General features: G+C 35.9%; 1 protein-coding gene across 9 annotated transcripts in view; it reads left to right on the top strand.

The window, feature by feature from the left end:
* QKI (QKI, KH domain containing RNA binding) overlaps positions 1-16,720 on the top strand; it is a 150,899-nt gene extending 134,179 nt beyond the window's left edge. For 2 of the 9 annotated variants that reach the window (XM_061991613.1, XM_061991610.1), the window contains 4 exons: positions 3,936-4,023; positions 6,337-6,609; positions 9,264-9,338; positions 13,565-16,720. In XM_061991613.1, the coding sequence (XP_061847597.1) occupies positions 3,936-4,023; positions 6,337-6,609; positions 9,264-9,338; positions 13,565-13,581 (453 nt within the window). In that variant the 3' untranslated portion in view covers positions 13,582-16,720. Of the gene's footprint in view, positions 1-3,935; positions 4,024-6,312; positions 6,621-8,497; positions 13,013-13,564 lie in introns of those variants that run through there. The other 7 variants (XM_061991611.1, XM_061991608.1, XM_061991614.1 and 4 more) reach the window with 5 other exon arrangements.
* Positions 16,721-27,443: the final 10,723 nt, after the last annotated feature.

Here is a 27,443-nt window from a genome sequence, read left to right as displayed (position 1 = left end):
GGCACACTGTATATGAGAATCAGAGGTATTTGAGTGCCTAACCATAATTTCAGAAGTGTTAGTTAAAAGAATTCTCTGAGGATCTTGGGGTATCTGAGGTCGAAGTATAGCTTGCACATTGATAATGAAAAAACGTTATTAAAAAAATGGAGTGCTTTCTCTGAGCTCCATATTTCATGACATGAAACAAGCTCTTACTAATAGCAGTTCATTACATAACAACATTCCTTTTTCTTTTTTTAACAGACCCTATTGTCTAATGTAAAAGACAGTATTGTGGTTTTAACTGGGCATCAGTGATGTGAATTTTATTTGAAATTGTTTTATTTTGGAAAGTGTTTCCCACAGAGACAAAGCGGCACTTGTAGATTTTACTAGTATTTTGAACCTTGTGACTATTAATCCTACTCTGAAAAAGATTAGAAAACAAGTTACTTAAAATGGTAATGGCCACTGGCATTTGGTCTCCTTTAGGTCTTTCTATTGCTACCTCAAATTGAGCTGAGCTACTGTGAGGAGTACTGGCCATGTTTTCACAAAACCACTCTTGTGACATGGGCAGTTGGCCTTGTTAGGATTTACTGTTTGCATCTCTTCAGTATTTGTGTTCCGTGAAGCAGTTGCAAGTGCTTACATTTAAAGAATTATATTTCAAGATACCATTTAAGGTTTTTTTCTTAATCTGCATGTTATATTATATGTGAGAAACACAAGGAAAGCGCTGGAGATTTAAGAGGATGAGAGATTTGAGTCAATCACTTGAGCTTCAACTTAGTAATGCAAATCTGGCTTTAAGTGACCGTATTGATGTTTGCTCAAAGTAACTTGCTTTTGCTACAAATGACTGAGCTTTGTTGTAGCTATTGTACAGGTAATGTACTGTCCCTTTAGAGATTGCCTTTGTATCTCTGATGCAACCCCTCTTTGCTTTGACAGAGAGTGCCTGCAGAAACGCCTGGGGCTAAGATGGATTGCATCGGTGTGCCTCATTTGATCATCTGTCAGCAATGACGAGAGAGGATAGGGCAGGCAAAAACATCCTCCCATTCTGTCCCAGCTCTTGGAAATTTGAGGGTTTGGCTATTGGTGAATGATGTTCAAGTAGAGAGCTTGATAGCAGAAGGAAGGACGTAACAGCATATCTGAAAGGGCCCTGACCAGTTCTGTGACTTAGACCTTCAAAGGAGGAGGCAAGCAACTGTTGCAATTTTAGGATGTGAGAGGGTAAGCAGGATTTTAAACAGGACTAGTAGGGCGGTGCAAATAGTGCAGAGCAGCCATGTCCGGAGGAGACAGTATTGTGTAACAGACAGTGCCATCTTCTGGGAGGAGTCGGGATGATGCCCGGGTCGGCAGCTCTGAAGGTGGTTCAAAATGGAGGGGTTGAGGGGTTTTGTGTTTAAGTTCGGTTTTTTCTATCTAATAAATACTTGGAAAAAACAAAATACCAGAAGCTAAAAGACAGAGCTAATGTCTAGTAATGCTAGTCAACATCTTACATCTGTGAAGTGTCGCTAATAGAGTCTTTAAAGAAAAGTTTCAAACTATGTTTTGTAGTCTGTTTAAAATAAGTTTGTCAACAGCTGAGCAGTGCTACAGAGAAATAAATCTCAAAAATGAAACGGAAGGATTTGATCTGCTTTGTACACTGAAGTCCATTATTTTTTTCGTAAAACTTAGATAATTGTAACATCTTTTCTCATAGGAAGCATAATGACCTATAACAAAATGTTAAAGATCTAAAGTAAGAATTATTACTTTGTCTTTTGTTCCTCATAACTTGTTATAACTCCTTGTTTCAGGGGAGGTGGAAGGAAAAAAAAAATTCTGTCTTAAAATCATTACTCCATAAATAGTTAAATTTTGGAAATATTCACTGTGGTACAAAATCTTGGATTAAAGTTACTAAAATTACCCTAGCAAGTGAAATGTAAGATTCAGCATTTGCTGAGACTCATTAATGGTGTGAGATCAATCACCTGAACTCTTATTTGGAGGAAGTGAGCAATTTTAGTAACATTAATGGAACTGTATGGGAGATGCAACTGACATTGTGAGCAGGTTTTTTGTTTACACACTTTCAATTAAATAAATAAATAAAATAACCCAAGCAGAAAGCCAATGACAAACTATAACCATTATGGAGGAAAGGGAAAAGAGGAATCAATGTGTTAAAATCTTTATTGCTAAAATAAATTAGATAAGTTGTATCCATAATGACAAGAATTTATGAGCTCTTAATAGGCAGATGAATTTGGAGTATTTTTATTGTATCATGATTATATAGGTAATTTACCAGCAAAGATACAATGGAATAAAAGTTTATTTTTTAAAAAAATCTTTTGTAGGTGAATTCAAAGTCTTTTCTGATTACTGCTATGATCAGTACATTTTGTATTCCAGAGGGTTGTATTTTAATGACTGTGGAGTCTGAGGTTTCTAGATAGTACAGTACTTAACTCTACAATTAATTTATAGCTAAAATGGTAATTGAATGTCTGTTTACTTTTTTAATACTGTTGTTAACTTGGTCTGTCACACAGTATTTAATATACAAAGCAAATGTCTAACTTTCAGTATGTTTTGAATGTTTAAAAATGTAAGTTATGTGTGTATTCCTTGTGATTATGCAATTCCCTCAGTATTGGAGTTAGGACTTCAATTTCTGACATCTGAAAGTAGTTTAGTGTTAACCTACCTTATCATGTTGATTTTACATGGCTGAAAAAATCAAATGTTAAAGTTTCCATGTCAAGGAGTGGTGATCCTTGCGCATACCTCACACCGAGTACTGTATATGCTTAGATACCATTGAAAAACTCTTTTTTTTTTCCCCCTTGTAATTTAGTAAGTTACTTCTCCATAGTTGGAGAATAAATTATAACAATATTTTGCTGGAAACTAGCCTGGAAAAATATTTCCTAATACATTTTGAGCACTGTGGGTAGATAATCCTACTAACTCTTAACTAGTTCGAGACAGTATTTCACCAGTGCAGTGCTGTAATGGACATGAAGGTATTTAATACATTCCCTTTTTGTTGTTGTTGGTAGTGATTGCTTTTCTTCATGGCTTTTAATTCTGTTTTGTGATCACTCATGTTCTTGGAAGTCCTTGTTCAAACCATCTGTAAGAACTGTAGTTTTAAGACTGGTGAAGAACTCTCTCTGAAACCAGACTTGTAAGATGATTTTCAGAGTGGGTGGCACAGTATGTTATTATCCAGGTTCCCATTAAGTTGGGAAATGCTGTTTCAAGTATCTGTAAAAATTGTGTGAACAGACATGGTAAGTAAAAAGACAAGAAATCTTGTTTAGTGAAGGAAGAATGCGATGCAGCTGACACTGAAGCTGCCCTCTTTTCCATCTGACTTGATAATTTCAACAGTGGCATTCAATACAAGAAGCAAGGTGGTAACTTAACATTAAAAGTAGTTGCTCACCATCTCTCTTGGATTTCCTATATCACAATCTCACTTTCTGGTTAATAGGATGTAGCCTAGACAAATGTGGTAGTATTTCTGGAAAGGCAGATCAGAAAATGCCTGGTCTTACAACTAAAATTGTACCAAGTAGAAATATTCTTGTTAGTAATGAAGTTATCCTTTTTTTACTGGATATTGCATAATATTGTGCAAGCTGCAGAGTACCAATGGAGTAGATAACTTCAGGGAAGACATTTATATTGAAGCAAATTCTTTAAACAATGTTCGTCAAACGTGACTTAGACATAACTGTATTTTATGATACTAGTCTTTTTCAGAACTCTTTTAAAATATTTATCAACCCCACTTAATGACAGACTGCAGCCAACTTACACTTCATTTTAAGGAAAAGTTGAGAAAGCTTGCTTGGTTAAAACTTGAAAGCATTTTATTCCAGATCCCCTAGACCTTGTGCAGTAGCCTGACTTTCATCCCATCTTTTCACATGCAGGCAGAAGGAGAAGACAGCCTTAAAAAGATGCAGCTGATGGAGCTCGCAATTCTGAATGGCACCTACAGAGATGCCAACATCAAATCACGTAAGCGTGTCATAAGTTCAAGGGTCAATGCCATAGTCATGTTTTCAGGTTTTGATTCCTACAACTGCTTTTTGCTAAAAAGGCAGTAGTAACTGTGTTGGAGAATGGAAGGCAGTAAAAAAGACCCGTCAAAACAGTAGGTAACTTTGGCAAAAGATATCTGGAGATAAATTATGGCGGGGGGCGGGGGTGGGTTTGTTTGGTCACTTGTGATCCACTTATGTACACACCACGCCCTTCCAACAGTATGTCTGGGTTGAAATGTTTACAAACACATAGTTAAAAAAAAAAAAAACCTCAACCCAGATATTTGTATTTTACAATCATATTTCCTTAATAATATGAGGGACAAGAAACTCTTTTTCCATTTCATTTTTAGGGAATAAATTTGAAAATGTTACAAATGTTCAGAATATTGTGAATACATTTTTCTGTATTATATTTCTTCCTTTCATCTTGCTTGCATGTGTCCCCCCAATGTTATGTTTTTCCAACAATTCATCAACTGATTTCACAGCTGAGTTCACAGGGATCAGTGATGTAATGAGCCATTTTTATGATTTCTTCCATTACATTTGTGTGAAAATGCTTTTCCAAGCACATGTATGCACAGGTTTACACTTGAAAATTGATTGCATACACCTAATGAGAGCATAGACCTCTTATGTGTAATATAGATTATTTTCTCTAGCTAAAAATCTAGTTTTTCCTCCTGAAAATGTAGTGTTACAAAGTAAATTTTTGTTGTAGCTGTGATACAGATGTCAAATGTGTAAGCACAGTTAAATTAGCCTTTTCACTAAAGGACTACTGATATTTGCAAATTTGTTTATCCACACAGTGTGGAATATATTTAAAGATTGGAATGCAGTTAGGTCAATTTGAGAGTGCTTACACTGGTTTAATTATTCTGATTTGAAAAGAAACATAAGCAAAGGCTTTCACCACTGCAATGGTAGTGGTAAGTCTTTCAGCCCTAAGGAACACTGCAATATTTAAAGCTAGATCAGTTTTAAATGTATTTTAGTCTCTATATTACTGCAAATTTATGAGTAAAAAGCTTTCAAATTAATTTAAATTGATGCAAAGTATTGCATAGAAAGCTTTATGTTAATTTGCACAATTTCTTTGTCTGAGCTATTCTCATTGGTCTATTGTATCCGTATAAATGGGAAGACGGATCTTTTCCCCTCATATTTTTTACTAGAGATTTCCATACTAATATTGGCTTCTTGGTAATAAATCGATTTCACTGTTGGTGTTTTGATTTTGCTGAAAAGTTAGTTGTACATGCTGTCCTGGTTTATTTCCATTTAAGAAAGAAGTCTAAAATGTTTGATGTTTTTTTTTTTTTAAATTATACATGGAGTCTGAGGACTTCTGTTTAAAAAAAAAAAAAAGTATAACCACAGAGGCATCAAATCTGAAAAACTTGTGCCACATATCTCTTTTCAGACCACTTGTAAGTTAATCAATGTAGATTAACAGTAGTGTATAGAAGTCTATGAATTAGAACCCTTTAAGATTGACTGTTGATGATGTATTGGTGCTCAAGTTGTTTGTGTGTGTGTCAATAGGCTTCAAATAATATTTAATGAAACATGCTAGCAGCATTTAAAAACAAAAAAAGTACACCTATTTTCTTTAATCTAGGAATGGCCATAGTGAAATTCTAATACAAAGGAAGTATTTTATTTTGGGAAGCTTGATATGGAAGTAGTTTTTGAGTCTCTTTTGTTCATGCTAGAGTAGAAGAGGAGATACATTGTGTTTCTAGGTAATCTTTAAATTCATTGATCCTGGAAACTGGAATTGTGTGTATATTTAAATAGAATTTTAAAACATACAGAAACTGAAGACTCATATACGACAGCTCTGCATAACTGAGTATCTGTGGACTCTATAATTGCACTAAATTTTGTACCCTGTATTTGATTATGACAGTATTTTCCTTGTATCTCCTGCATGCATCTCAGTCTCATGCAGTCTTGATAGCATAAATGAAGAAATGTGGTCTAAATGGAGCTTTTGTGCTGTGTAACCTGTTTGAGAAATCTACCTCACTGTTTTACAATGGCTTTTTTATTTTGCATGTTCATACTTAATCACACTGGAAAATGGAAAGCTGTTTGCATTTGAATGGTGTGCTTTGGCACTGTGTGATCAGCGCATGTACTAATGATTTCCTTTTATTTTTCTTCTTTCCTACTTTTCCCCTTTTTTCCCATTCTTTCCACGTTTGTTACTGCTATCTCCATACTTTCCTCTGAATTTCTTTGCTTACTGTAGCAGCCCTTGCCTTTTCTCTTGCAGCAACAGCCCAGGCTCCAAGGATTATTACTGGGCCTGCGCCTGTTCTCCCACCAGCTGCCCTGCGTACTCCTACGCCAGCTGGCCCTACCATAATGCCTTTGATCAGACAAATACAAACCGCTGTCATGCCAAACGGAACTCCTCATCCCACCGCTGCAATAGTTCCACCCGGACCCGAAGCTGGTTTAATTTACACACCATATGAATACCCCTACACGCTGGCACCAGCTACATCAATCCTTGAGTATCCTATTGAACCTAGTGGTGTATTAGGTAAGATCTTTGTACACGGATAAGTGGAGAATACGTTGCTTATGCTTTTATGGTATTTGCAAGGTAGAGGTCATAGGGCTCAAAATAAAATATTTGAAGTGACAATGTTACCTCAGGTGTATCAAAACTACCTAGGAAACTGCTGAAATGGCGTAACTCAAACATTTTAAACATGTTTTACGTTATTTAATGTGTTTTCAGTATATTAATGAGCGTACTGAAAATAAAGTCTTTGTGTTTGTATGACACCAGATGGTGGATACATAGACAAAAAGAAACCCAAACTAAAATAGAAGTTGACATCTATTATATGTCATTTGGGCTCACATAAATATCAGATTTGGATTTACTCTCTTTAACATAGTTTCCAATAATCTTTGAGAGAGAGAACTTCCTATTTTACTGTATCTTTTTAGCAGCAAAACTGGAGAGAACAGAGAGATCTTTTTTCAGTTTGTTGTGTTTTTTTGCTGCTTCTTTTGGTACACAACTGGTAAATCTCTCCTCAATGTCAGAAAGCTGTAAGTCATTTTGTGAGCAGAAAGTAATTTCAGGAAATGAATATAAAGCAAACTTAAGTTCTGAGCTAAGGATAATACAATTATCAACTTTATTGATGGCTTCTTTTATATACATTGAATTGAAATGTCCGTAATTCCTAATATTTCAGACCATTACCTTGCTGTGTAAAGGCGAGAATGATAAAGCAGCCATGACAATTCAGTTAACTGGTCAATATGAAGCGAGCCGTTCCAACAGTTTCTTTCTTCCCTACCCTCTACAGAATTTAAATAATTTCTCCTCAGTTTGTTCTGAATTGCATATGACCTTGGTGCTGCATTATGTTGATTTTATAGGACTTTGATCTTTCTTTGTTCAGTGACAGTTTATTGATTTACATAAATTCTAAACCTCTCTAATGAACACTGGACAATAAGTTTCAAAGTCAGTATTTGGTTGAAAGTATTCAATTGAAAGTATTCAGTGTTTCATTTGAATGACAACTACTTGTTGAATTGTCTGTATGTGTGCACTTTCCCACATTATATTTTATGTCATAAAAAAGAAAATGGATTTTAGACTTCTACCTTCCTCAGTGAATCAACAGTAAAACTTTTTTAGTAGGGCAAAAAAATATATTAAGTCTGTCTTTGAGCAGCTTATGGTTGTTGTCTGTGACCCCATAGCCAAAATCCAGTAAGCACGTCATAATGCCATCATTTATTAAATTCCCACAAACGTGTAAATATTCTCATCAACTCCTCCACTCCCAATCTAAGAGTCCATTTGTGATAACATCCTGGGGTAAAGTCACAGTTACAAACATTGTCTCAATAGCTATGAATTACTGGTTAGTGCAAACCCCTCTACTGGATTCAGTTAATACCAAGTAAAGAAACACATTGTTCCACAATAATTTTTTATCAAATATTCTGTAAAGAGAAAGGAGGGGAAAACGTCTCTGAACATAACATCTGAAACCATTGCATAATTTTGGACTTATCTATGAGAGCACAGAAGTATTGCCCAAAACAGATCTACTCAAGTAATCCTATTTAAAAACAGGAAAGAGAAGGAAAAAAAATTAAGTCCGCACTCCCATTGAGGTAGCATGGAATCGGCAATACATCTGCTTTATTATCTGAGCAGTTGTGTAGACTTAATGGGATTAAATTAGTTTTGCATTGAGTTTTATTTCATGATACACTCAATTCTCATTAATGGTAGTATATATTTTGTCCATTTTTGAGATGAACTTTTAAGATGTCTTAAAATAATTCATTAAAAAGGACAGAACTACATCCCTATTAGTAATTTTGGGAATATTGGTGTTGAGATCAAATTTTAGTTGGTGACTAACTGTTAATTCCCTTCCTTTTATCTTCAGGTATGGCTTTCCCAACGAAAGGCTAAGAATTCAAGAACGGTCTTAACTGATCCTTCATCAGATCTGAATTTTAACAAATGCTTAGTTTCAGCAGCCTTGAAAAAAGCTTGGCCTAGCAGTCAGTGACTTACTTGCACTTTTTTGCACATAGATTTAAAATAGTGCTATTAATTTGGATTAGCTCCTATTATTACAGAATAGTTGTAATTTATGAGTGTATAGTAGTATACTGACTGCTAAGTGTTCTATATAGTGTTTGCTTTACTAATCACCTAATTCATTGCAGTTCATACTTATTGACTTAAAGTTTAAAATCACAATCTGTAGGCTTGAAGAATTGCTTTAAGACTTTTTTTTTGTGATAGAACTGGAAGTGATCTTAAGATTAGCAAATAATTGTCAGTATTAAAAGATGGCATTATTTAAAATAGTCCTGCTGCAAGAAAGGCACTTCAGTGAATATGTGACTAGTAAAGCTTAAATGTGCTTGGGTCTAGTAGATTTCATGAGATACTGTAATTTTGGGATTGTAAATGAATGGATTAAACAGGTTAAGGCCAGGATGTTTAAAATAAATGCAATATTAATCTGCACAGATAAACTTCTTTTTAAGGTTAAGATTTGAAACTACTGTGCCTTAACTTGTTGCTCTTCTTAAAATGAACTTTTGTAGTTAATGATCATTTAAATCCATTTTGATAAACCTGCTGTTAATGTTTTCTTTGAATGTTTTCTAACTCTGTCTTGGTAATTGCAATTTAACTAGGTGCGGTGGCTACTAAAGTTCGAAGGCACGATATGCGTGTCCATCCTTACCAAAGGATTGTGACCGCAGACCGAGGTTAGTTTAGTTCTGCAGTTCTTGTTTGTAAGAAGTGCTTTGAGTGTACATGAGATTTGCAACACCACAGCTGGTTAACCAAATACCCTGTTTTGACCCATTCAATATTTTTGTCGAAAATCTGGATAGTTAATATTTTGAAGCTTTGGGAATGCTTGCAGTTATAAAGACGTTTTGAAAACTTGGCTTTCCCAGCTCAGTTAAATATATATAAACTTTGTGATATATTTAGTATAAATACTATAACTGATTCTCTGTTTAAAACTATTTAAAGATCCATCTACATCAGGAAACACTACGGATTCAGTGCTGCAATAATTAATTTGGTTAATAATTTCCCCCCAATTTCTTCTTTTAATTGGTATGGAAGTATCAGATTGGTGTTGCAAAATAAAATGAATGGATGGTTGCTTAATGAGAAAGAAGTAAAGGAATAAATGCCTCCTGTCTGTGTCTGGAGAAATCTGAAGATTTAGCTTCCTTTTTTTCTAATAGACTTTTGAGCCACTGTAATGTATATTATGAGGAGGATGCATGTTCTCAGATACCTGACTGAATTCAGAAAGGTAAGGGCTGTGAAGATAATACTTCAAAAGTTGTTCGAGTTGGAATTACTAAGGATGGAGGAAAGGAGGGTGTTTTGGTATTTTTGCCAAAATCTATTTCTTGGTATTTGCCTTTTGCTGCTAAAATGTGTAACCTGAAGGAGAAGCAACTTTTGAAGTCCTGTTGGTGAGATGACATCCAATATTTGGGCATCTCTCTTTAACCCTTGAATGGAAAGTAAATCTTCATTTTTCTCCTGTTCCTCAAGTGTAATACCTTTGGACCCCTGAATGAAGTATTTAAGCTTATTGAGAAAAATTATATTTTCGGTTTATTGACATTGTCTAGGAAGCAGTGTGTGGGCTGAGTTCTTAGCCCATCCCTGCCACTGACTCACTGTGGGTTTCAGCAAGTCATTTAATCTCTCTGTGTATGTTTTCCCATCTGTAAGATAAGGATAATAATACTTCCCTACCCCACAGGGGTGTTGTGGGGGTTCTTGTTTTGTACAGGGCTTTGAGGATGCAAAGCATTATGTGACAAGTATTATTATTCTGCTTTCATGAAAATCTGTTGTGCAGGCTTCCGTGATATTGTAATATTCAAAAGCCAAATTCAGGTGACAGATCTGCCATCTCCTAGCATTGACTACACTTCACTTCTCACAACCTTCCATAAATTAGCTGCAAGAAACAATACAGATTTCAATCAATACAGTAAAAAGGGCCCTCCTGGATATTTCCTGTATTTATATAACACTTTTATCTTTCATATGATCTTCTGCTTTACAGAAAGTGTAAAGCTGATAACAAGACACTACTTCAGTTTTCTAGAAGATTGCTTATTTTATATCACTGCACACTATTTACAACCCATTGTCTTGTTCTCATTTCTTGACAACTTTTCAATGGGCAACGGGCTATAATCAAAATAAGGTCATAGCCCATGTTTACCAAAAAAAGAGGAGGAAAAAAAGGAAATAGAAAAAAAGATTAACACCTCTCTCTGTCATGGCTCCTGTGGAATAACTCGTGCATACCTCTCTTTTGTAGAATGAAAACCATACTGATATTTCAGGAGAATGTTATTTTGAAGTCTTTTCTAAATAATCCCAGTGTGTATTAAGAAATTTACACAAAGTTAATTTTACAGCTGTACTTCGACGTATTTTTAGTTTGAAATCCTAGGTTATCGCTGCACAGATTTAACAATTTCACAAAAGGTTTTGAACACAACTTGGTTCAGCAATAAAACTGTTTCTTTTAGTGTGCTAAAATTAAGTTGTAGAGTTGAAATACTGTCAGCATTTGCCATATTCACCTGTTTGATTCTTCTGTCACACATATACTTTTACAGCTGAAGCCATGAAAAACAATGTCAGCAAACCGAAATACTATTTTTTCAATGCAGAAACTTTTTTTTTTATATGATTAAATGTCACTAAATTTATATTCGCATTCATTGGGTCTAAAGTTGGATTTTATTTTTATTTTTTAATTCTAAATTGACTTCCAGATGATGTTGTAGTACTACTGCATTCACTTTTTAAGTAGGTTTTTATTCTTTGCATAGATTTTGGGATTTTTTTTTTTTTTTTGAGATAAGCACTGCAATTTAAGCAAGAATCCCCAAATGTGTAAATGTTTTTACTCTGACAACTAAGCATTTAGAATTGGTGAAGGGTTGAAGAAATATAGCTCACTTTAACTGAGAATAAAACCCCAGTTCATAAATAATACAAAATTGAATCTGATGCTTATAACAGAGAGACTGACTGATTTAATTGTAATAAACTGCAAATGGTGTTGCACAGTTGACAAACCTGTGTGTACTGTAGAAGGCCAGAGACTTGGCAGAGGATGTATCACAGGTGTACTGGTATTTTTAAAAGGTAGCTTGCTTTGATTATAAACTCCACAAGAAATATTAATGCTGAGAATTTTCTTGACTGTTTTATCCAAACCGTCACATAATTTGTATATAAATTTTAATACCTTTTAATCAAAATAGTAATCAGCATCAAAATGCTTTAAGAGTCTGTTTCTAGTATGCCTGCCAAGTGGTGAGATTGTGCCACATGAAATATTTATTTTAATTTTTGCTTATTTTTGAAACAGCCATTTTAATTTAAACAAATCCCACTTAAAATGATACTGAAAAAAATCAGGGAGCACGTGGTCTCATTTGTGTTACAGTAGTAACGTTTCATAGTGTTATGAACTGTATCCTAAATGGTAGGCCATTTTTATTATGTGAAAGTAAATCAGCCCAAGAGAAAGATTGCTAAATCGATGCTATCTGTGAATATTAGACCTACTGGACTTCATTTTATGTAATGGCACAAATCTTGACTTTGCACTGAATACCTTTCTCACTTTCATCTCCTCTGCCTTAGTCAAAATGGCAACAGTACAAATACTTTATCAACCTCAGAATTTATTAGCTATTATTAAGCTGTTGAATGAGTCTTAAAAAAAAATATTAAAAAAAAAAATCATACTACTGTTAAGTGGACCAAGTTTGGTGAAGGAGAATGTGAGAGAATGATTAAAGAAGGAACAGCTCAAGAACATTGGGAATGATAACTTTCTACTTGAGAACTTTTTTATGTTTTACTGTAATTTGTTTGTGTTTTTGGGTTTTATCTTTTGTTTTGTTTTTTGTTTTTGCAAAAGAAAATAGTATTTACAGGTGGCTTCTTTTAAAATATAAAAATATAAAGCAGGAATGTATATGAAATGTCAGATTTTATTGTATTTGCAGAGTATTAGCTTTGAAAATGAATAAAGAGAGCTGTTTGTAGTTTTAAAATGCCTTATTAGTATCGATTAGATATTTTCTCTATTTTTTGATGTTCTTAGAGCTTTTTAAGTATAGACTTTAAAATGGCAGGACTTTTACAGTGTTTACATGCAAGTGCATTTTATAAGTGTCCTATATGTGTAAAATAGTATTTCGAACAGGGAAATGCTGGCTAAAGTAGCAGGCTGAGCGTTTTCCTGGTTCCCACGATGATGCCTACGTTGCTAGACTACAGTTTAGTATTGCTTTGTATCATGAGGCCAAGAAATTCCATGTTGTTTGTAAATAGAATAAATGAAAGGCAATAAAAAATTTATTGAACAAAACCCCTTTGTTTGGCCCATAGTTTGTTGAACCAAATTGTTTCTCCAAGTCCAGAATTCCTTAGATGACTCCATTCTTTTAACAATCAGTTATTAATAATCACATCCATCATTAATAGTTGCTTTAATGCTTGCACCTGGGAGGTACTAATGCTTAATAGCAGTCAGATACTGATGCTGTGCACTGACTGTTGTTCCAGAAATCTTCTACCCAATTCCAAAACTGTTCATTGTTTTTTGTTTTCCAATTTCCTTCATCGACTGCTACTAACCATTAGTCGTTAGTTGTATTTTATCTCTATTTCTCCTGTTAACCAGTTTTGTGGGAGCGGGCTTCTCCTTCACGTGTCCAAATCATGATGGAGGGCTGTCATGATTTTATTGCATTCTGTAGATGGTGTCAATCAGTATGTCAGAATTAAACATGCTTGTTTTTTTTATTAGTTGTGATTAGTTTTCATGTTGTCATTAAGCCGTCACTAGCTGGAACTAATCTCTTCTCTATCTTTTCTTTCTTTTTTTTGTTTTGTTTTTTTTTTGTTTCTAACCACCCAGCCGCCACCGGCAACTAACCTATGACCTTCTGACCTCTGAACTCTTCACCCAATGATGACCTGACCATGCCTGCCTGCTGATCAGTTAACTGGTAAACGCCTTTGCTTGCCTGTCTTCAGTGCAGCGAGCTGGGGCACTTGTCCGTTCGTCTTACCATCTAACAAAACAGACAAAGAAATTGTTGTCCTCCAACTCCGCTTTTTGTTGTTCTCCTGTTTGGGTGAAAGTGGTTCTAGAACCTGCACTGAATAGTAGTAAAGCAATAAGGTCCAACTCATCCCTCCGCACTGATCATCCTCTAGTGTCCTGCCCCAAGCGAACGGTAAGGAGGCCTCGCACGAGATGGAGACAGATGTCCCTTAACTACCCGATGACAGAGGCAGTTACTGTGAGAGACTTTTAGGAATATTTTTCTTCTCAAAAAAAAAAAAAAAAAAAAAGGAAAAAAAAAAAAGAAGTCAAAGCTCTCTCTGAATGTACTGTGTGATGATGCATCATGCATGAACCTTTGGTCAGGGATGTCATTGGGGAAGGGATTCCAAGTATTCAAAATTTGATATGCTGTTTAGTCACTACCGGTGCCCTCAAAGGGCAGACATTGCAGCCTTTTCTCTATTGCCTGCCAAATTGGACATTTTAAAGGAAAGTGTGCCATGAAATGCAGATTACGCTGACTTTTCAGAACTACGTTAATGCAGAGAACGAAACAGCAACACTATTAAAGCAAAATCTGAGTTTAAATTATTTTAACCATATTTTAATCTCCTCGGAAGATTACATGAGAACAAGGTACATGCATTATGTGTCACATTACTGGGCAAACTGTTCAAATATTTTTTTTAAACCTCCCTGTATAGAAAAAAAATTCATTAAGGATGTAAAAGCCATGCTTGCCTATTTGCTGTATACATGTAATGAAATTGTAGATAAAGTGTAGTGCATTGAAACAAAATGAACAAAAAAGTAGATACTTTTACTATACAAGGGTGCTGGTGCAGAAAAAAAAAATATATTTTTGGAAATGTAGCATTTTATACTTTCAAGTGTTATAAAAAAAGAAAAAAAGAACAAAGAAACCCTTTATTTCATTAAATGATTTTTTCTGGTGGTTGTCAAGAAACAAAAGACCAAAAGAGCCTTTTAGTCTTTCTTTTTTATTTTTTAAGTATTGGAATAAGTCTAAAGAAAAGGAAGTGCCTTATTTTCTTCATGGTCATTTAGTCAAATGTCTTGTATAATCAGCTTCTCCCTCTGACAAGTTACTGCATGCCACTCAGTCGCCCAGTATGTGAAAGAAGCTGTGAGGAAAGACAAATGATGAGTTGACCATATTAATTACCTGATTTTTGCCATGCTAGTGTGATGTGACTTTGCCAAAATCTCATTACGTAAAATATTTGCTAAGGTTTTTTTTTTGTCAAACCAGCCCGTTGTTATTTCAACCGCTCTACTTTTTAAATCATAACGAGTGCCGTTCTTGTGCAATGTAAACCAAAGGGTTCTGTGATACAGACTGGCTCATGCTAAATGAGAGTATTAGCTGACAAGCGTTTCTAGAGCTGGCAGTAGGTAATTTTTGTTCAGGGATGCAGAGGAGTTTTCTTGATTTTGGTTGGAAAAAATATATATCAAATATTATAGGCTTTGGTGTCGCCCAGAAAACAGATGTTCAAAGTGCTTAGCTAGTTTTCAGTTACAGTCTGAGCATGTCCCTGGTTTTCACGGGCAGCTCCAGCAGCGGCAAGCAGCATGCAAGTTACTTATTTTTCAGCTCTTTGACTGTTGTTCAATATGCCCACTGGCTTTTCTTCGTAAGATAAGCAGGAGAGGGACATCAGCTAATTGTTTGAAGTCCAGCTATACTTTATTTTTAACCTCTGTTTCCACATGAGATTCCTGTAGCTGGGCAGCTGCAAGAGCTGAAGCTGTCGAACGCACAGTATTTAATTCTGGAAACATTAAGTAATTACTTTGAGTGGGGCTCAATAACTTGGCAAATATCAGGTGATAAATTTATTCCCCTCTTGTCAACTTATTCTCCTCCTTCAAATCTTCACAGCTTCCAAATGAAAGGTCAATAGTAAGCTAAGAGGGCTTACATTTTTAAGCACTTGCATGGTGACCTCATCTAACATCTTGTCTCACCTGGAAATAATTATCAGTTTATTTACTATGCAATAGACATTCATCCTTTCGTATTCAGCTAGCTTTTTGTTTATCGTGCCACCGGCTTTGTCTTCCTGTTACACATACAGTTGTGTTGATTTTACTTACAGTGTATGCTGTGCCATTTTGATTTTATTTTGGTTGGTTGAATAAACTTGCGACACTCGAACATTTGAGGAGAGATTTGCTAAAACAGTACCAGTATTTGATCCAGTTTCATCTCAACTATGATAAAACCTGGACATTTTAGATGTTTATCAAAGGTCTTTTATTGGGGGGGAAGGGAAGTGTATGAAATAGATGTGTGACATGTGAAAGTAATGTTTGCTCTGAACAAACTTCTGAAAACTTAGTTGACAAAACTTTGGATCAACTTAAAAAAAAAAGCATGACTTTTGAAATCTCTGAATGCCTTGGTTCTCAGTATTATCATTCTTTAATGACTTTTTCTTTATTAAAATAAGTAGTTTTAAGACTTCTTTCTGACAGTATTATGTAATTTTTTTAGAGTGGGTAGATGGGAGTGTCGCTTGTATGTAACCGTACAGATGACATGTATTTGTCTATTCTTTATTATCTTAGTAGTTTCATGCTATGTATGTACCATAACCAACCTATTGCCTATGAGAAACATGTAAGATAATGTATTTACAGCCATTGTTACAAGTTTATAATGTATTTTTCTATCTTGTTTTATATGTATGTTATATAACATTCAAAAGAATTTTTTTCCTGATTGAGAAAAAAAAAGGATACAAAATGCAAAACCCACAATTTTGATAACTGAAAAATTGCCAATTGTTTTGCAGTACTTTATTATATTGGGAGTGTTGTCTTTCTTGGGCTTTTAGTTAGCTACTGGATGAATACATTAGACATTTGGGTTTTAGTTGGGTTTTTACATAGCTTGCATTTTAATTCTTTGGTTCTTTGCTGTTTCTATTAACCCATAGCATTATTTTAATAAATGTTATAATACCAACCTACTAACTCTGGACTATGTCTGTTTATTAACCATTACATGTTTAATTAAAATAAATAAAGACGGAAGAATGTAAAGTCTTGAGTTACTGGACTAACCCTGAAGAACGTGACCACAGATAACACAACGTGACTTGTTTTTATGTTGTTTGTTGGCTGACATTCTGCACACTACTATTAAGTTGGCTTTGGTCATTCTGGCCTTTTACCTTGGGGAATAGGTGCCAGTAGAAATGGGAACAAAGTAGCATTTTTTGAGACATTCTTCTTGTAGATTCTTGCCACTTGCCTTAAAGCATCTGCCTTACTAATTCCACACTTTCTCTTCCTTTCTCTAAAATAATTACTGTCAGCTCACAGCAAAAGAGCAAAGATGCCAGTGTATTGATAAATCACAACAGTGTACAGAAACCAGTTTGATTCTTTGTTGAACCATTCAGAGGTTGCAGCTAATCTTATGGTAATTTGTGATTTGTTGTTTTGGCACCTGGTTTATTGTTGCATCATGTGGCATTTCTAAGCACAAAATACTTCTACATTGGAATACAAATCTGGGGGTTTTCCATGCCAAAAGTGCCTTATTTTCTTTGTGCCACGCTATTTTTAAGTAACATGTTTTTTTGGGTTTTTTTTTTTTGGTACTTCTGCTGTAGTCTGTCAGTATTGCCTAGCTCAGGGGAGTACAGTTTCTGTAAGCCAAAGGTCAAACTGGTTTGTTTCCTAATGACTGCAGAAAGTAAAAAAAATACACCTTTCACTAAATTACCAAGCAACAGCCATTTTAAATTCCAGGGCTGCTTTTATGTGATCTTGATCCCTGCGGATGACTGTAGCAACATGAATGCAGGGAATTGAAATGGGGAAAATGCTGTTTTGAATGTACATTTATGCAAATATTTTTATGGAAACATTTCTCTTTCTTAAAACTCGTGCTGTCTGAGGCTCCTTTACATATCCCAGGTTGTCTTCCTAGATTTGTAATCTTAAGTGGATAGTAATTACAGCTAACATTGAGGGAGCTCCTCAGTGTAGACAACTCTTCAGATAACATTTTTTGTGAAAGCCCATTCCTTTCCTGTAGACAGTAAAAATTCCAATGAGAAGCCTTTGCATCTGTTCAAATGCCTCCTTTAATTTATGCTTCAAACTACGTATCTTGACATCCATGCAATGTAAAACTTCAATTTAAAAAAAATCTCACAGTATTGGTAGTAATTAAATTAGAACACATTTTATGGAGAAAAATAGTCTAACTCTCATGAAGGTATTTGTTAGTTTTCTAATGACGTGTAGCTCTGCTTTACAAAAATATATAGATACAGCTGAAATGTCAGTACATTTAGAAGAGTTGTACAGATTTTTTTAATGTAAGAGATTATGGATATGTTGCTACTCTAAAAGTTAGCTAGTGGCAGATGATAAAAACATTAGACATCAAGACCTTTTGACTGGGTAATGGCACAGATGTCATTTCAAAGCAAATAATTTCTGCTCCCAAAGAATTGTATCAGTGGCACACATTTAAGCTTGGGGAAATACTCTCTCCAGTTTAGGTGAAACTATTCAGATGAAACAAGAGGTTACTGTTTTATACTGAAGAACATTTCTATTCCCAGAAGTACTGTTTTGTTGTGGGTTTTTTGTATTTTTATTGGATATGAACTGCTGTCATACTTTGTCTGCAGTGCATTTTCATCTCATTCTTCATTATGTGCAGCAATGAAAGTCACTGTAAAGTTTTTAAGTACTTTAAAGCTGAAGGACATCAAAAAAAGGAAAACTCCAAAACTAAAATTTTATACTCATTACTGTTGTCCGCTAAATGCATTTTTCAGTTTATTTAAATGCCTGACCGAAAGTTTAACTACTTTATACTTTGGCTCCTTGTGGAAAAGAAACAAGCTATTCTTAGGAGTGAAGTTGAAGATGATTTCGATATTAGCACATCATGGAAGTTTGCTTGTTCTTTTTCTTTGTTGTTGTTCTGAGGTTAAAGTGTCTGAGCATTTGAAGGATTGTGCATTCAAGTCAAAGAGTTGCTGTTCCAGACAATAAAATAGGAATTATCTTGGGGTTGGGGTTTTTTTTGAGATCGGAATGTAAACAAAAATATCATGTGGTCTTTCAAAACAAAATCTGAGCAATGCTATTCACTTTTAAAAAGTGAATTGTTGTACCAAAGTACAACAAATTTGATCTCTCTGAGATGCTGGGGTTTTTGTGTGTTACCAATCCAGAATATATTTTATAAAGTGTCTTCAGAGACGTCTTTCCAGTTTTTTTAATGAACGTTTGTTCAATGACAATACCGATCATTTTATTTGAACCTAACTTTAAAAAATAGGTCCAAAATCTGAAAGTAACAAATGGTTTATTCCCAGATTCTTCTTTTTGAGGGGGTCCACTAAAATGTTTTCTGCCTTGAAAATACAGGGAAACATTGATGTTTCTTACCATCCATTAAGAAAGTAATTTGAGGGGAACATGAGTGTATAAAATTTAATTCTTTCTATCTGCATAAAGATAGCAGTCATCATAAATAACACATTGTACAGAATGGAATCCGTGTAACACATTCCTAGGGTTGAAAGTACGTTATTGCTACTGGAATTTCTACTTTGTTTTTAATACAGTTGATATATTTTTCTTTAAAAAAAAAATTAATGAAATACTGTCCAAGTAACACATGAACCATAACATTAACACGTGTTGAATCAATGTTGAATCAAACTGGTTGATGAAAATACAGTGCTCTTTCTTCTATGTGCCTGCCCACTAATTGCAGGTGGTATGGTTCTGCATAGGAGGTGGGTGTTGGGCACAGCAGGTTGCAGTGCTAATTTCTTGGTACCAGCAGTTCAGATGACCATCTTTTGACAACAGACTAGCTGGGAGGAATCTGACTCCCAAGGCAAAAATTAACTGAGATCTGAAACTCATAGAAGAATTAATTGAATAAACAGCAACAACAAATACACATATAAACATACATGCTTTGACTTGTATTATGGCAGTTTGTGTGAAACATTTAAGGTTTTGTTTGTGCAAAATAATGTGTTCTGAGGGGAAGAATGAACATGGGCGTTGCCAAAACACATGTAAATAAAACACCATTTATGACTGTACATTATGTGCAATAAAGTAACTGGAAAAAGTGCATGTACTTTATCATCAAAAGCAAACTGACAGCACTTAAAGCTGTAGCTATAGTTTTATTTTCTGAAAAGGTAGATTTTATTCTGTATCTAAACAGCAGAATAAAGAATGTACATTTTTCACACTTACATTTTTATTAATGCTTTTAGCAGTGTTATGAAAGATGTTAAATGTTGAAGAGGCTTAGATTTTCACAGTCATCTGATTACCAGGGTATTTTTTGCATAACAGTTTCTTATTGCATGTACCGTTGTTGTCTGTAACTGTAAGAGATGCAAGAATTCATTATATATCGTAAACATGCAATACACATTTTGAATATAGATTTGTGGATGCACTGGTTCTATAAATTTCTTAAAGATGATCAAGTGATTTTGTTGTTACTGTACTTCTGTAAGCATCATTGTTACAACTGTTCAGAGTGAATAAGGAAGAGGAGCGCTACTTTGTAGTAAGGCAAACATACTGGGTTGGGGGAAAGGTTCTAGTTGCTATGGAAAATTAACATAGCGAATCTGCTACCCTACCTAGTATGAATCTAGTGAAAAACACACTTTGAAGAAGAAACAGACTATGGTGTTTTAATGTTTTTGTTAATATTTATGTGATAACACCTGGTTATAGTTGAAGACAATTTCTCTACCAAGGTATTTGCTAAAAAGTTTTACTTTACGGTGTTTAAAATAATAATTTAAGAAAAGATATGTTTCAGAAGTAAATTTACACTAGATAGGATTAGACACATTGCCTTTAGGAGTTTGGTAGAATAGAGGAGAGGAGCCTAAATACTAGCGTTTAGGTATACTTCGTCTCCTGCACTCTTTCCAGAACAAAGGAAAGTTTGGTGTAGTTGACATTCAAAGATGACTTCCATGCTGAGTCTCGGTGGTGGCATGTAGTCATATCTGTGCTAGATTTAATCTCAGTAGTTAGTAGAATGTAGAAATGATATTTGGCATCTGCCACTTGGGGATGTAAAGCAGTCCTTGACATCTTTACTGTTTCTCTGGGTGTCGATGAGAGCACGCTTGTGCACTGCCGTCCTGGCTTGGAAATGTGGGCACAGCCTCACTTTCTGAGCTCTGTAGCTGTACTGTGTCAACCCCCTCCTTCATCTATCTAGATCCGTAGAAAAGACTTGGGATGGTCTTCCTTACATCTTGCACCAAGTCAGTAATACTTATGATCATGTTCATACCAGGAATTGCTTTATTGGTCTACAACTTCGATGTGAAATTTAATGATTAGAAAATTTCTGTCAACAGACTTTACTACAGTTCTAGGAAAACTTTACGCATAAGTGTTTTGTTATGGTCATGGAGGATGGCCTAGTGTTACTAGATGTCTCTTGAATGTTTTCACTGCAGTTATTGTAGTTCCCTTGAGGAAATGTAAACTTCGCTGTTATCTGTGTCAAAAGAATGTGTCACTCATACCAAACAGTGTGAAACGCAGTGTCTGAAATAACTCTTTGAAGTTTAGGTCTCCCAACAAAAGTAGAAAGATATATTATCCAGTTGTTTTGTCAGCATACGTGTCAAGTTCTCAGAGTTAAAAATAGACAACTGACAGCTATTTGTCAATCACAAATATTCAGTAACTCCCCAAACTACATTTTGAAGTTTTTGTTACAAAATAGATTTACCTTTTTTAATTTTTGTCACTACATTTTTGAAGTGGTTTTATCTTCAGCAACAAACAAGGTTGACTACTTCAAGTAGTAAACTTGATAAAACTCAGAGGTGAGTTTCAAAGAGAAAAACCAGGTAATGACACACCTCTCAACACTGCATAATTTCATCAGCTCTTCACTAAAAGAAGGTACTTTCTTCAAATTTTATGTATTTGTAAACCCCTTATGCAAACAAAAGGGTAAGCAGAGAAATTACCTTTGTTAGTGGGACCTTTTCAGAATGAGTTCTGTTGATTTTCAGTTTGAGCGTAATGTTTCTGAAATGGGGTATTTCCGCTGCTTGAACCTAGGAAGATCCAAGGTCTTCTTGCCATTGGTCACTCGTTCAGCAAGCAGTTGTCTCAGTGTTAATTCTGGTTTGCTTTCATAGTCTCTTATGAAAATGAAATCCTATCCTTTTTATCTCATTCTTTTTAATGTCATGAAAGAGCTATCAATATCTACTTTCTAGGGCAATGTTTTAAAGGGATATATTTTAAATTGACATTATTACAGTAAAAAGGAAGGTTGAGTAAACAAGAGTATTATGGAAAGTGTCAATATATGATAAAGATACTAGAATTGCTATTTTGGAGTTTACTGTATTATGTGCATTAGAAATGCACAGTGAAATAATAATAGTGTAACATTTATCTTGTTAGTTGTGTACACCTTTCCAACTGGTTTCCAGACAAGGTGGCTTTCAAGGGACTAAGAATGTCCTTTATGCAGTTCAGAGGTAGTGAATTGAAAACGTTTTGAGGTCTTGGCCTTGGATGTTAGGTAATACGTGGTAAAATTGTGATGTGGGGAGTATAGTTTATTTGTTAGCCTATCTGCTAACCTCCAAAAGTTTAAATGTCTGTTACCAATTCTGACTGCATGTTAATTGGTTGTCAAAATCCATGTGTTATTTTTAACATGGGTGCAATCTGGAGACCTTTATATGCATACTACTCAGGCCACAAGGCCATTACGTGCATGCTCTTGTTTAACTTTTCACATGTAACCTTAGTAATGAGACAGTTTTAATGCTTTCCCTGAAAGACAATGGATGAAGCAGACCTTCAGCTTTGTTACCGAGAGAAAACAGGAAATGTATATCTGGACTGAAAGAAGATAAAGAATGCTTTGAACCCTGTCCTCAACAGATTAATCAAATTACTTTCGACCTTATATGAGATAGGATGGGGAGACAAACCTAAACAAGAGTAGCACTGTCAAGAAGCCCATGCTATGTTGACAAGAAGTTAATCGGAGACTGTAGGCTGGAATTTTAAGTGAAGAAAATTGAAATTTTCTCAGTCCTTGAAGAGCTGGCTTTACCATATCTCCCTGTTATTTTAAGCAAACTTGCAAATCTTTTCCAGGCCAGTTTGAATTTCATGGTCTCTTCTTCTGAGGTTCTGCCCTGCCCCTTTTTTTGTTGTCTCACATTCCTTAGACAAATTCTTCCTCCGTTAGGATGGCTGTGTGGCACAGTTCATTTCTGGTGTGGGAAGAGTACAAGTAACACTTCAAGTCTATATCAGGGTAAGCGTGTGTGATGCTACTTAAGCTTGTTTTATATCTCACTCAGTCCAAGCAGATGGAAAAGGAATGTCTTGATGATGAAGGCAAATATCTAGCACTTGGAACAGCTGGGTTTGAGATGTTTCTTTTGTTGATGGTGATTTGTGCAATTTTAGGCAAGACCCTTACAGCTAAATCAACAAAGAACTGAAAGTGAGAATTAGGCTTTATTCAGGTGTTGAAATATAGAGTGTGATTACCTAGGTGTTCATCAGAGAAGTCTTTCTGTTATTCCTTAGAAGAAAATACCATTATTTTATCTTCCTCTGTTTTAAGCAACAACATGAACAAAAAAAGAAAATCCTTGTTATGCAGAGAAAACATAGTTGCTCAAGTGCAGAGGGGAAAGTACCGGTTGATAAATCCATGTCTTTTAGCCACACTCAGAGCAACTAGCTTTGCAGCTTAGCTGCTTGGATATGTCTTTCTCCCTATTTTCACCTGCACAGCATATATGGTTGTAACTCAGCCTTTTGCATTCGCCAGCTACTCATAAATAAACTCGGTAGTTAGACTCAAGTACCTTTGTTGCTCTTGTCCAGATCTTTGCACTTTAATTCCTTGTTGGTGAAATGAAGTTAATAGGAATACCTTAGTAAAGTGACAGCTGTGGATGACTGCATTCAAAACTGTGAAGTGTTCAAACAGTACAATGCTGAATACTCTCTAGTATTATCACAATGTCCAAGTGTCTTTACAGTCTTGAATGTACTTAAAAATAAAGCATGTAAGCAAAACCAAATAACTTGGACTTCTTACTTAGTCAAACCTATGGTATAAAAATATTGTACAATCTTGTAGGTCAGTTGAGTCCTAGTCTCAGACCAGATTACCTCAGTGGGCACCAACAGCGCCAGAGATGACTGTCTTGCTTTGGTTTGATTCGTGTTGATAACTTTCTCCGTCCTGCAGGCTCACTATGGATGGACTGAGCTGCATTTCATTTTTTCACAGCTGGCAAGTCCCAGGGGAGGCAAAGGAACAAAGACGCAGCTGCAGAGAACAGTGCTGCTTTGTCTCTTCAGCAGTGAATGTAGAAGTGAGGAGTACTGATTGTGCTGGAGACCCAGGAGGACAGGCAAAATGGGCAAAATTGTGTTGCAGACCTGCTTGATGGAAGTCAGAATTTCTCAGTACTACATGATAGATAGGCACGGTGATAGTACTGGAGTAACATGATGCTTTTTATTTGTTAGGTTGCTATTGTCTTTGGACAGCAAAATACCAAGTTTGTTTAAGTTTTCTGCTGCCTTTGGGGGAAAATGCGTATTTCCTCCAAGAACTCTTTAGTAATCACAGAGTCCGCTGAAGAGTCCAGCACAAAAATATTCTCACAGGTCTTTATGTGTTGAGTTCTCACAGCTTTGAGCTTTTGACTATAGCATTCCTGGTACCATTATGATACAGTGATGGTTTAACACATGATGCCCTTTAGAAATCCAGATCTATTATAATATACAGTATGTTAAAGGAGCTGGGAAAAAAAAGATGCAGCAAGGCATCATTCTGTATTACCGCTGAAGGTGTGTGAGTGTTCCTGGGATGTAGGAGAGGATACTTGTGACATACACCTCCATTTGAGAGTTGAACTTAAAAACACCGTGACTGTTGTTAAAATCACATCTGTGTGCTGGATGTTGCCTTTTGTTTTGTTAGTATGCCTCTTCCTTGGCACAATAGTTAGTGTAAAACCACCAGATCTCCTCTGCAATCACATGAGGTTCTGACTGTTCAACTCTGGGGCTGCCATATGATTTTTGAAACTGAAATGCCTGAAAATAATTAACTTTGGTGCAAGAACAACAATGCTTGCAGCCTTAGGCCTGTAATTGTGAATGTTTACATTTGGGATGACAATTGTACTGTGAGCTTTCTACTTGCTTCTGAACGAGAGAGATAAACGTTGTTTATGTGAGACAGAGCATTGGATTTCTCAAGCATGAGCCAGTGTTAGCAGGTAGGTATAAACCGGAATCAGCTCATCAGTCATACCACTAGTCCCAGCAAAGCCTAATATGAGCTGATTTATCCTTGGTCGTATTCAACTACAAGTCAGCTGACAACTGAAAACTTTTGGCTAGCCACAGTATAGTGGGGGCTAGAGAAGTGGGTATTTAGTCAAGACTCTCCTAAGATATTATCATGGTGAAGTAAACAAGTGCCTTTTATTATTTGTTAGCTACAGCACAGTGATAATAAGTTACATTAAGGAAGTAGGACTTCCAATCTTTCTGAATTTGTCTTCAGACTTCCCTGTGTGAGGGAACCTTGAAATGAATTATTTCCACTCTGTCAAGTGCCTAGTTTAAAACAAAAGTGAAACCAATGAATGAAATAGTCAAACTTCTGACTCTCTTTAGGCAAGAAGGAAGCAGTAAATAATGATGCCTTAGAGCAATTTCTCCCTTGTCATCCCTTTTCCCCTTGCAGTTTGCTGTCACTAATCACTGTAAGCCAGACTCTGCACGTCAAAGAATCCTTCAGACAGAGTCAGTGGGGCTGCTCATGTGAGTAATTTGTGAGAAACACAGACAGGGCCATCAGGCACTGTGCTGTTAGACTCATTTTAGCTATAAATTCTCTGGGCAAGGACTTAGATTTCTTGTCAGTAAAACACTGAGTGAAATTCTGATGCTGTGCTTGTTGGGTTTTTTTTCCTTTCTACAGCTCCTCATTTTCCCTCACCTTTTTCTTCAGGACCACAGAACACTACGAGAATGAGAGTAGCAGCAGCTCTGATGAGCAGTGCTAACTTGCCTTGTTATTCTGAGGGACTACATTGGATGATTTAGCAATGTCAATTTGTCTCTCAACGTTCCTTTCAAGAGCCGCATCGCTGATAGCAGGTTGGGAAAGGAAGAGCCCAGTTGCAGAGGCAGAAAAAAGTTACCTTAGTGGCTGGCGGCAACAGGAGAGTCTAGTTGTGCCTGTGAGTCAGCCGAACCACTTGCTACACTTGCTTATTCCAGCCACACACAGGCATGTGCAGACAGGGAAAATGCCTAGCTTTGATTGCCTGTGAGGAAAGGACCTGCTTGTGCTGCCACAGTAAACTCTGTTCACTCACAGTAAAATCTCATGAAACATAATTGCCGAAATCCCAGGAATAAATACTTTTGCTTAATCCCTGACACATCTTGCTCATTTCACTGGGAGAAAAGTAGTAATTTATGGGTGGTTTGGGTTTTTTTTTTTTTCCCCAAATTTAATTGCCAGGTTTTATGTGTCTATACTGGGAATAATGGCAGAGAATACAAGGTCTTTTGTCTGCACTGCTACCTATGCACTTGTATATAAATATCACTTTTGTTTCACGGTTTGGAATAATGTCTAAAGAAACATACCAACAGTGCAGTAGCTCTTTTCCTTTGTACCAGATCTAATAGCCCCACAGTACCAAATGTGCTGCTTATGCTTTACTTTTAGGCTGAAACTCAATCTGTGCAAAGGTCTAGCCCAGGGCAGAGGCCCCCTGTTAAGTCCTGCTAAGCCCTCAGACAGGCCTTCCAAGTTCCTCTGCAATAGGTACAGCAGACTGAGTGTTTTGCATTCTCTTCACGGGTAAAGACACGTAAATACTGCCTTTATGACTCAGGTGTGTCCTGAAATATGCAACCTGATGGCAGATGATTCTGCTTTATTGTGCAGATACTTGTTCTGAACCACATGGCTGGTAAGACATGAAATATTAATGCCCATGCAAATCTCTTCTGTATCACAAGCTTTTCTGTGTTCCTGACCCCTGACTTCCTTTAATCATCTCCTGGGTGTGTGGTCTGTTACTATTCTGAGATATCTTGTGAACAGGGGAAAAGTAATTACTTGATCCCTGCCTGCCGCAAGAATCTTTTTGAAAAGAAAATGGGTAACTTCAGAGACGCTTCCTCCTTGCATTAAAATCAACCCCACCTTCTTGCTTCACAAGATTTCTCTTTTGGTGGCCTGAACGCAGACCTACAGTGTCTGATGTTATTTTCGTCACTGTAAAAACAGCATTCTTAGGTCTCCTAAGTCATTACCTGCTCCTCTATAGATTAAATACAATTTCTGGTCAGATGTTTTCTCTTTTCCTCTCCCACAGAGTTTGCCTAAGAAATCCTTATAAATAAGCTACAATTCCAATCACCAGATGTTTTATTGCAACGTGTTACAGGAAGGCCCAAAGACCTTTCAACCAACAGCTGTAGTGCTTGCTGTCTCCCTAATAATTACAGGCCGAATTAATGCCTGAAACGTGACTTTTTTAAGAACCAGGGCACGTATTTTTGGCAGAAATCTCCTTTCCTTTCTCTACCTATTCTCCAACATCCCAAATACTAAAAATAATAATGT

Source organism: Colius striatus, chromosome 2 (genome assembly GCF_028858725.1).
Source record: "Colius striatus isolate bColStr4 chromosome 2, bColStr4.1.hap1, whole genome shotgun sequence".
NCBI lineage: Eukaryota > Metazoa > Chordata > Aves > Coliiformes > Coliidae > Colius > Colius striatus.
Note: the sequence above shows the minus strand (reverse complement) of the source record. Positions and strands in the feature narration are given on the sequence as shown.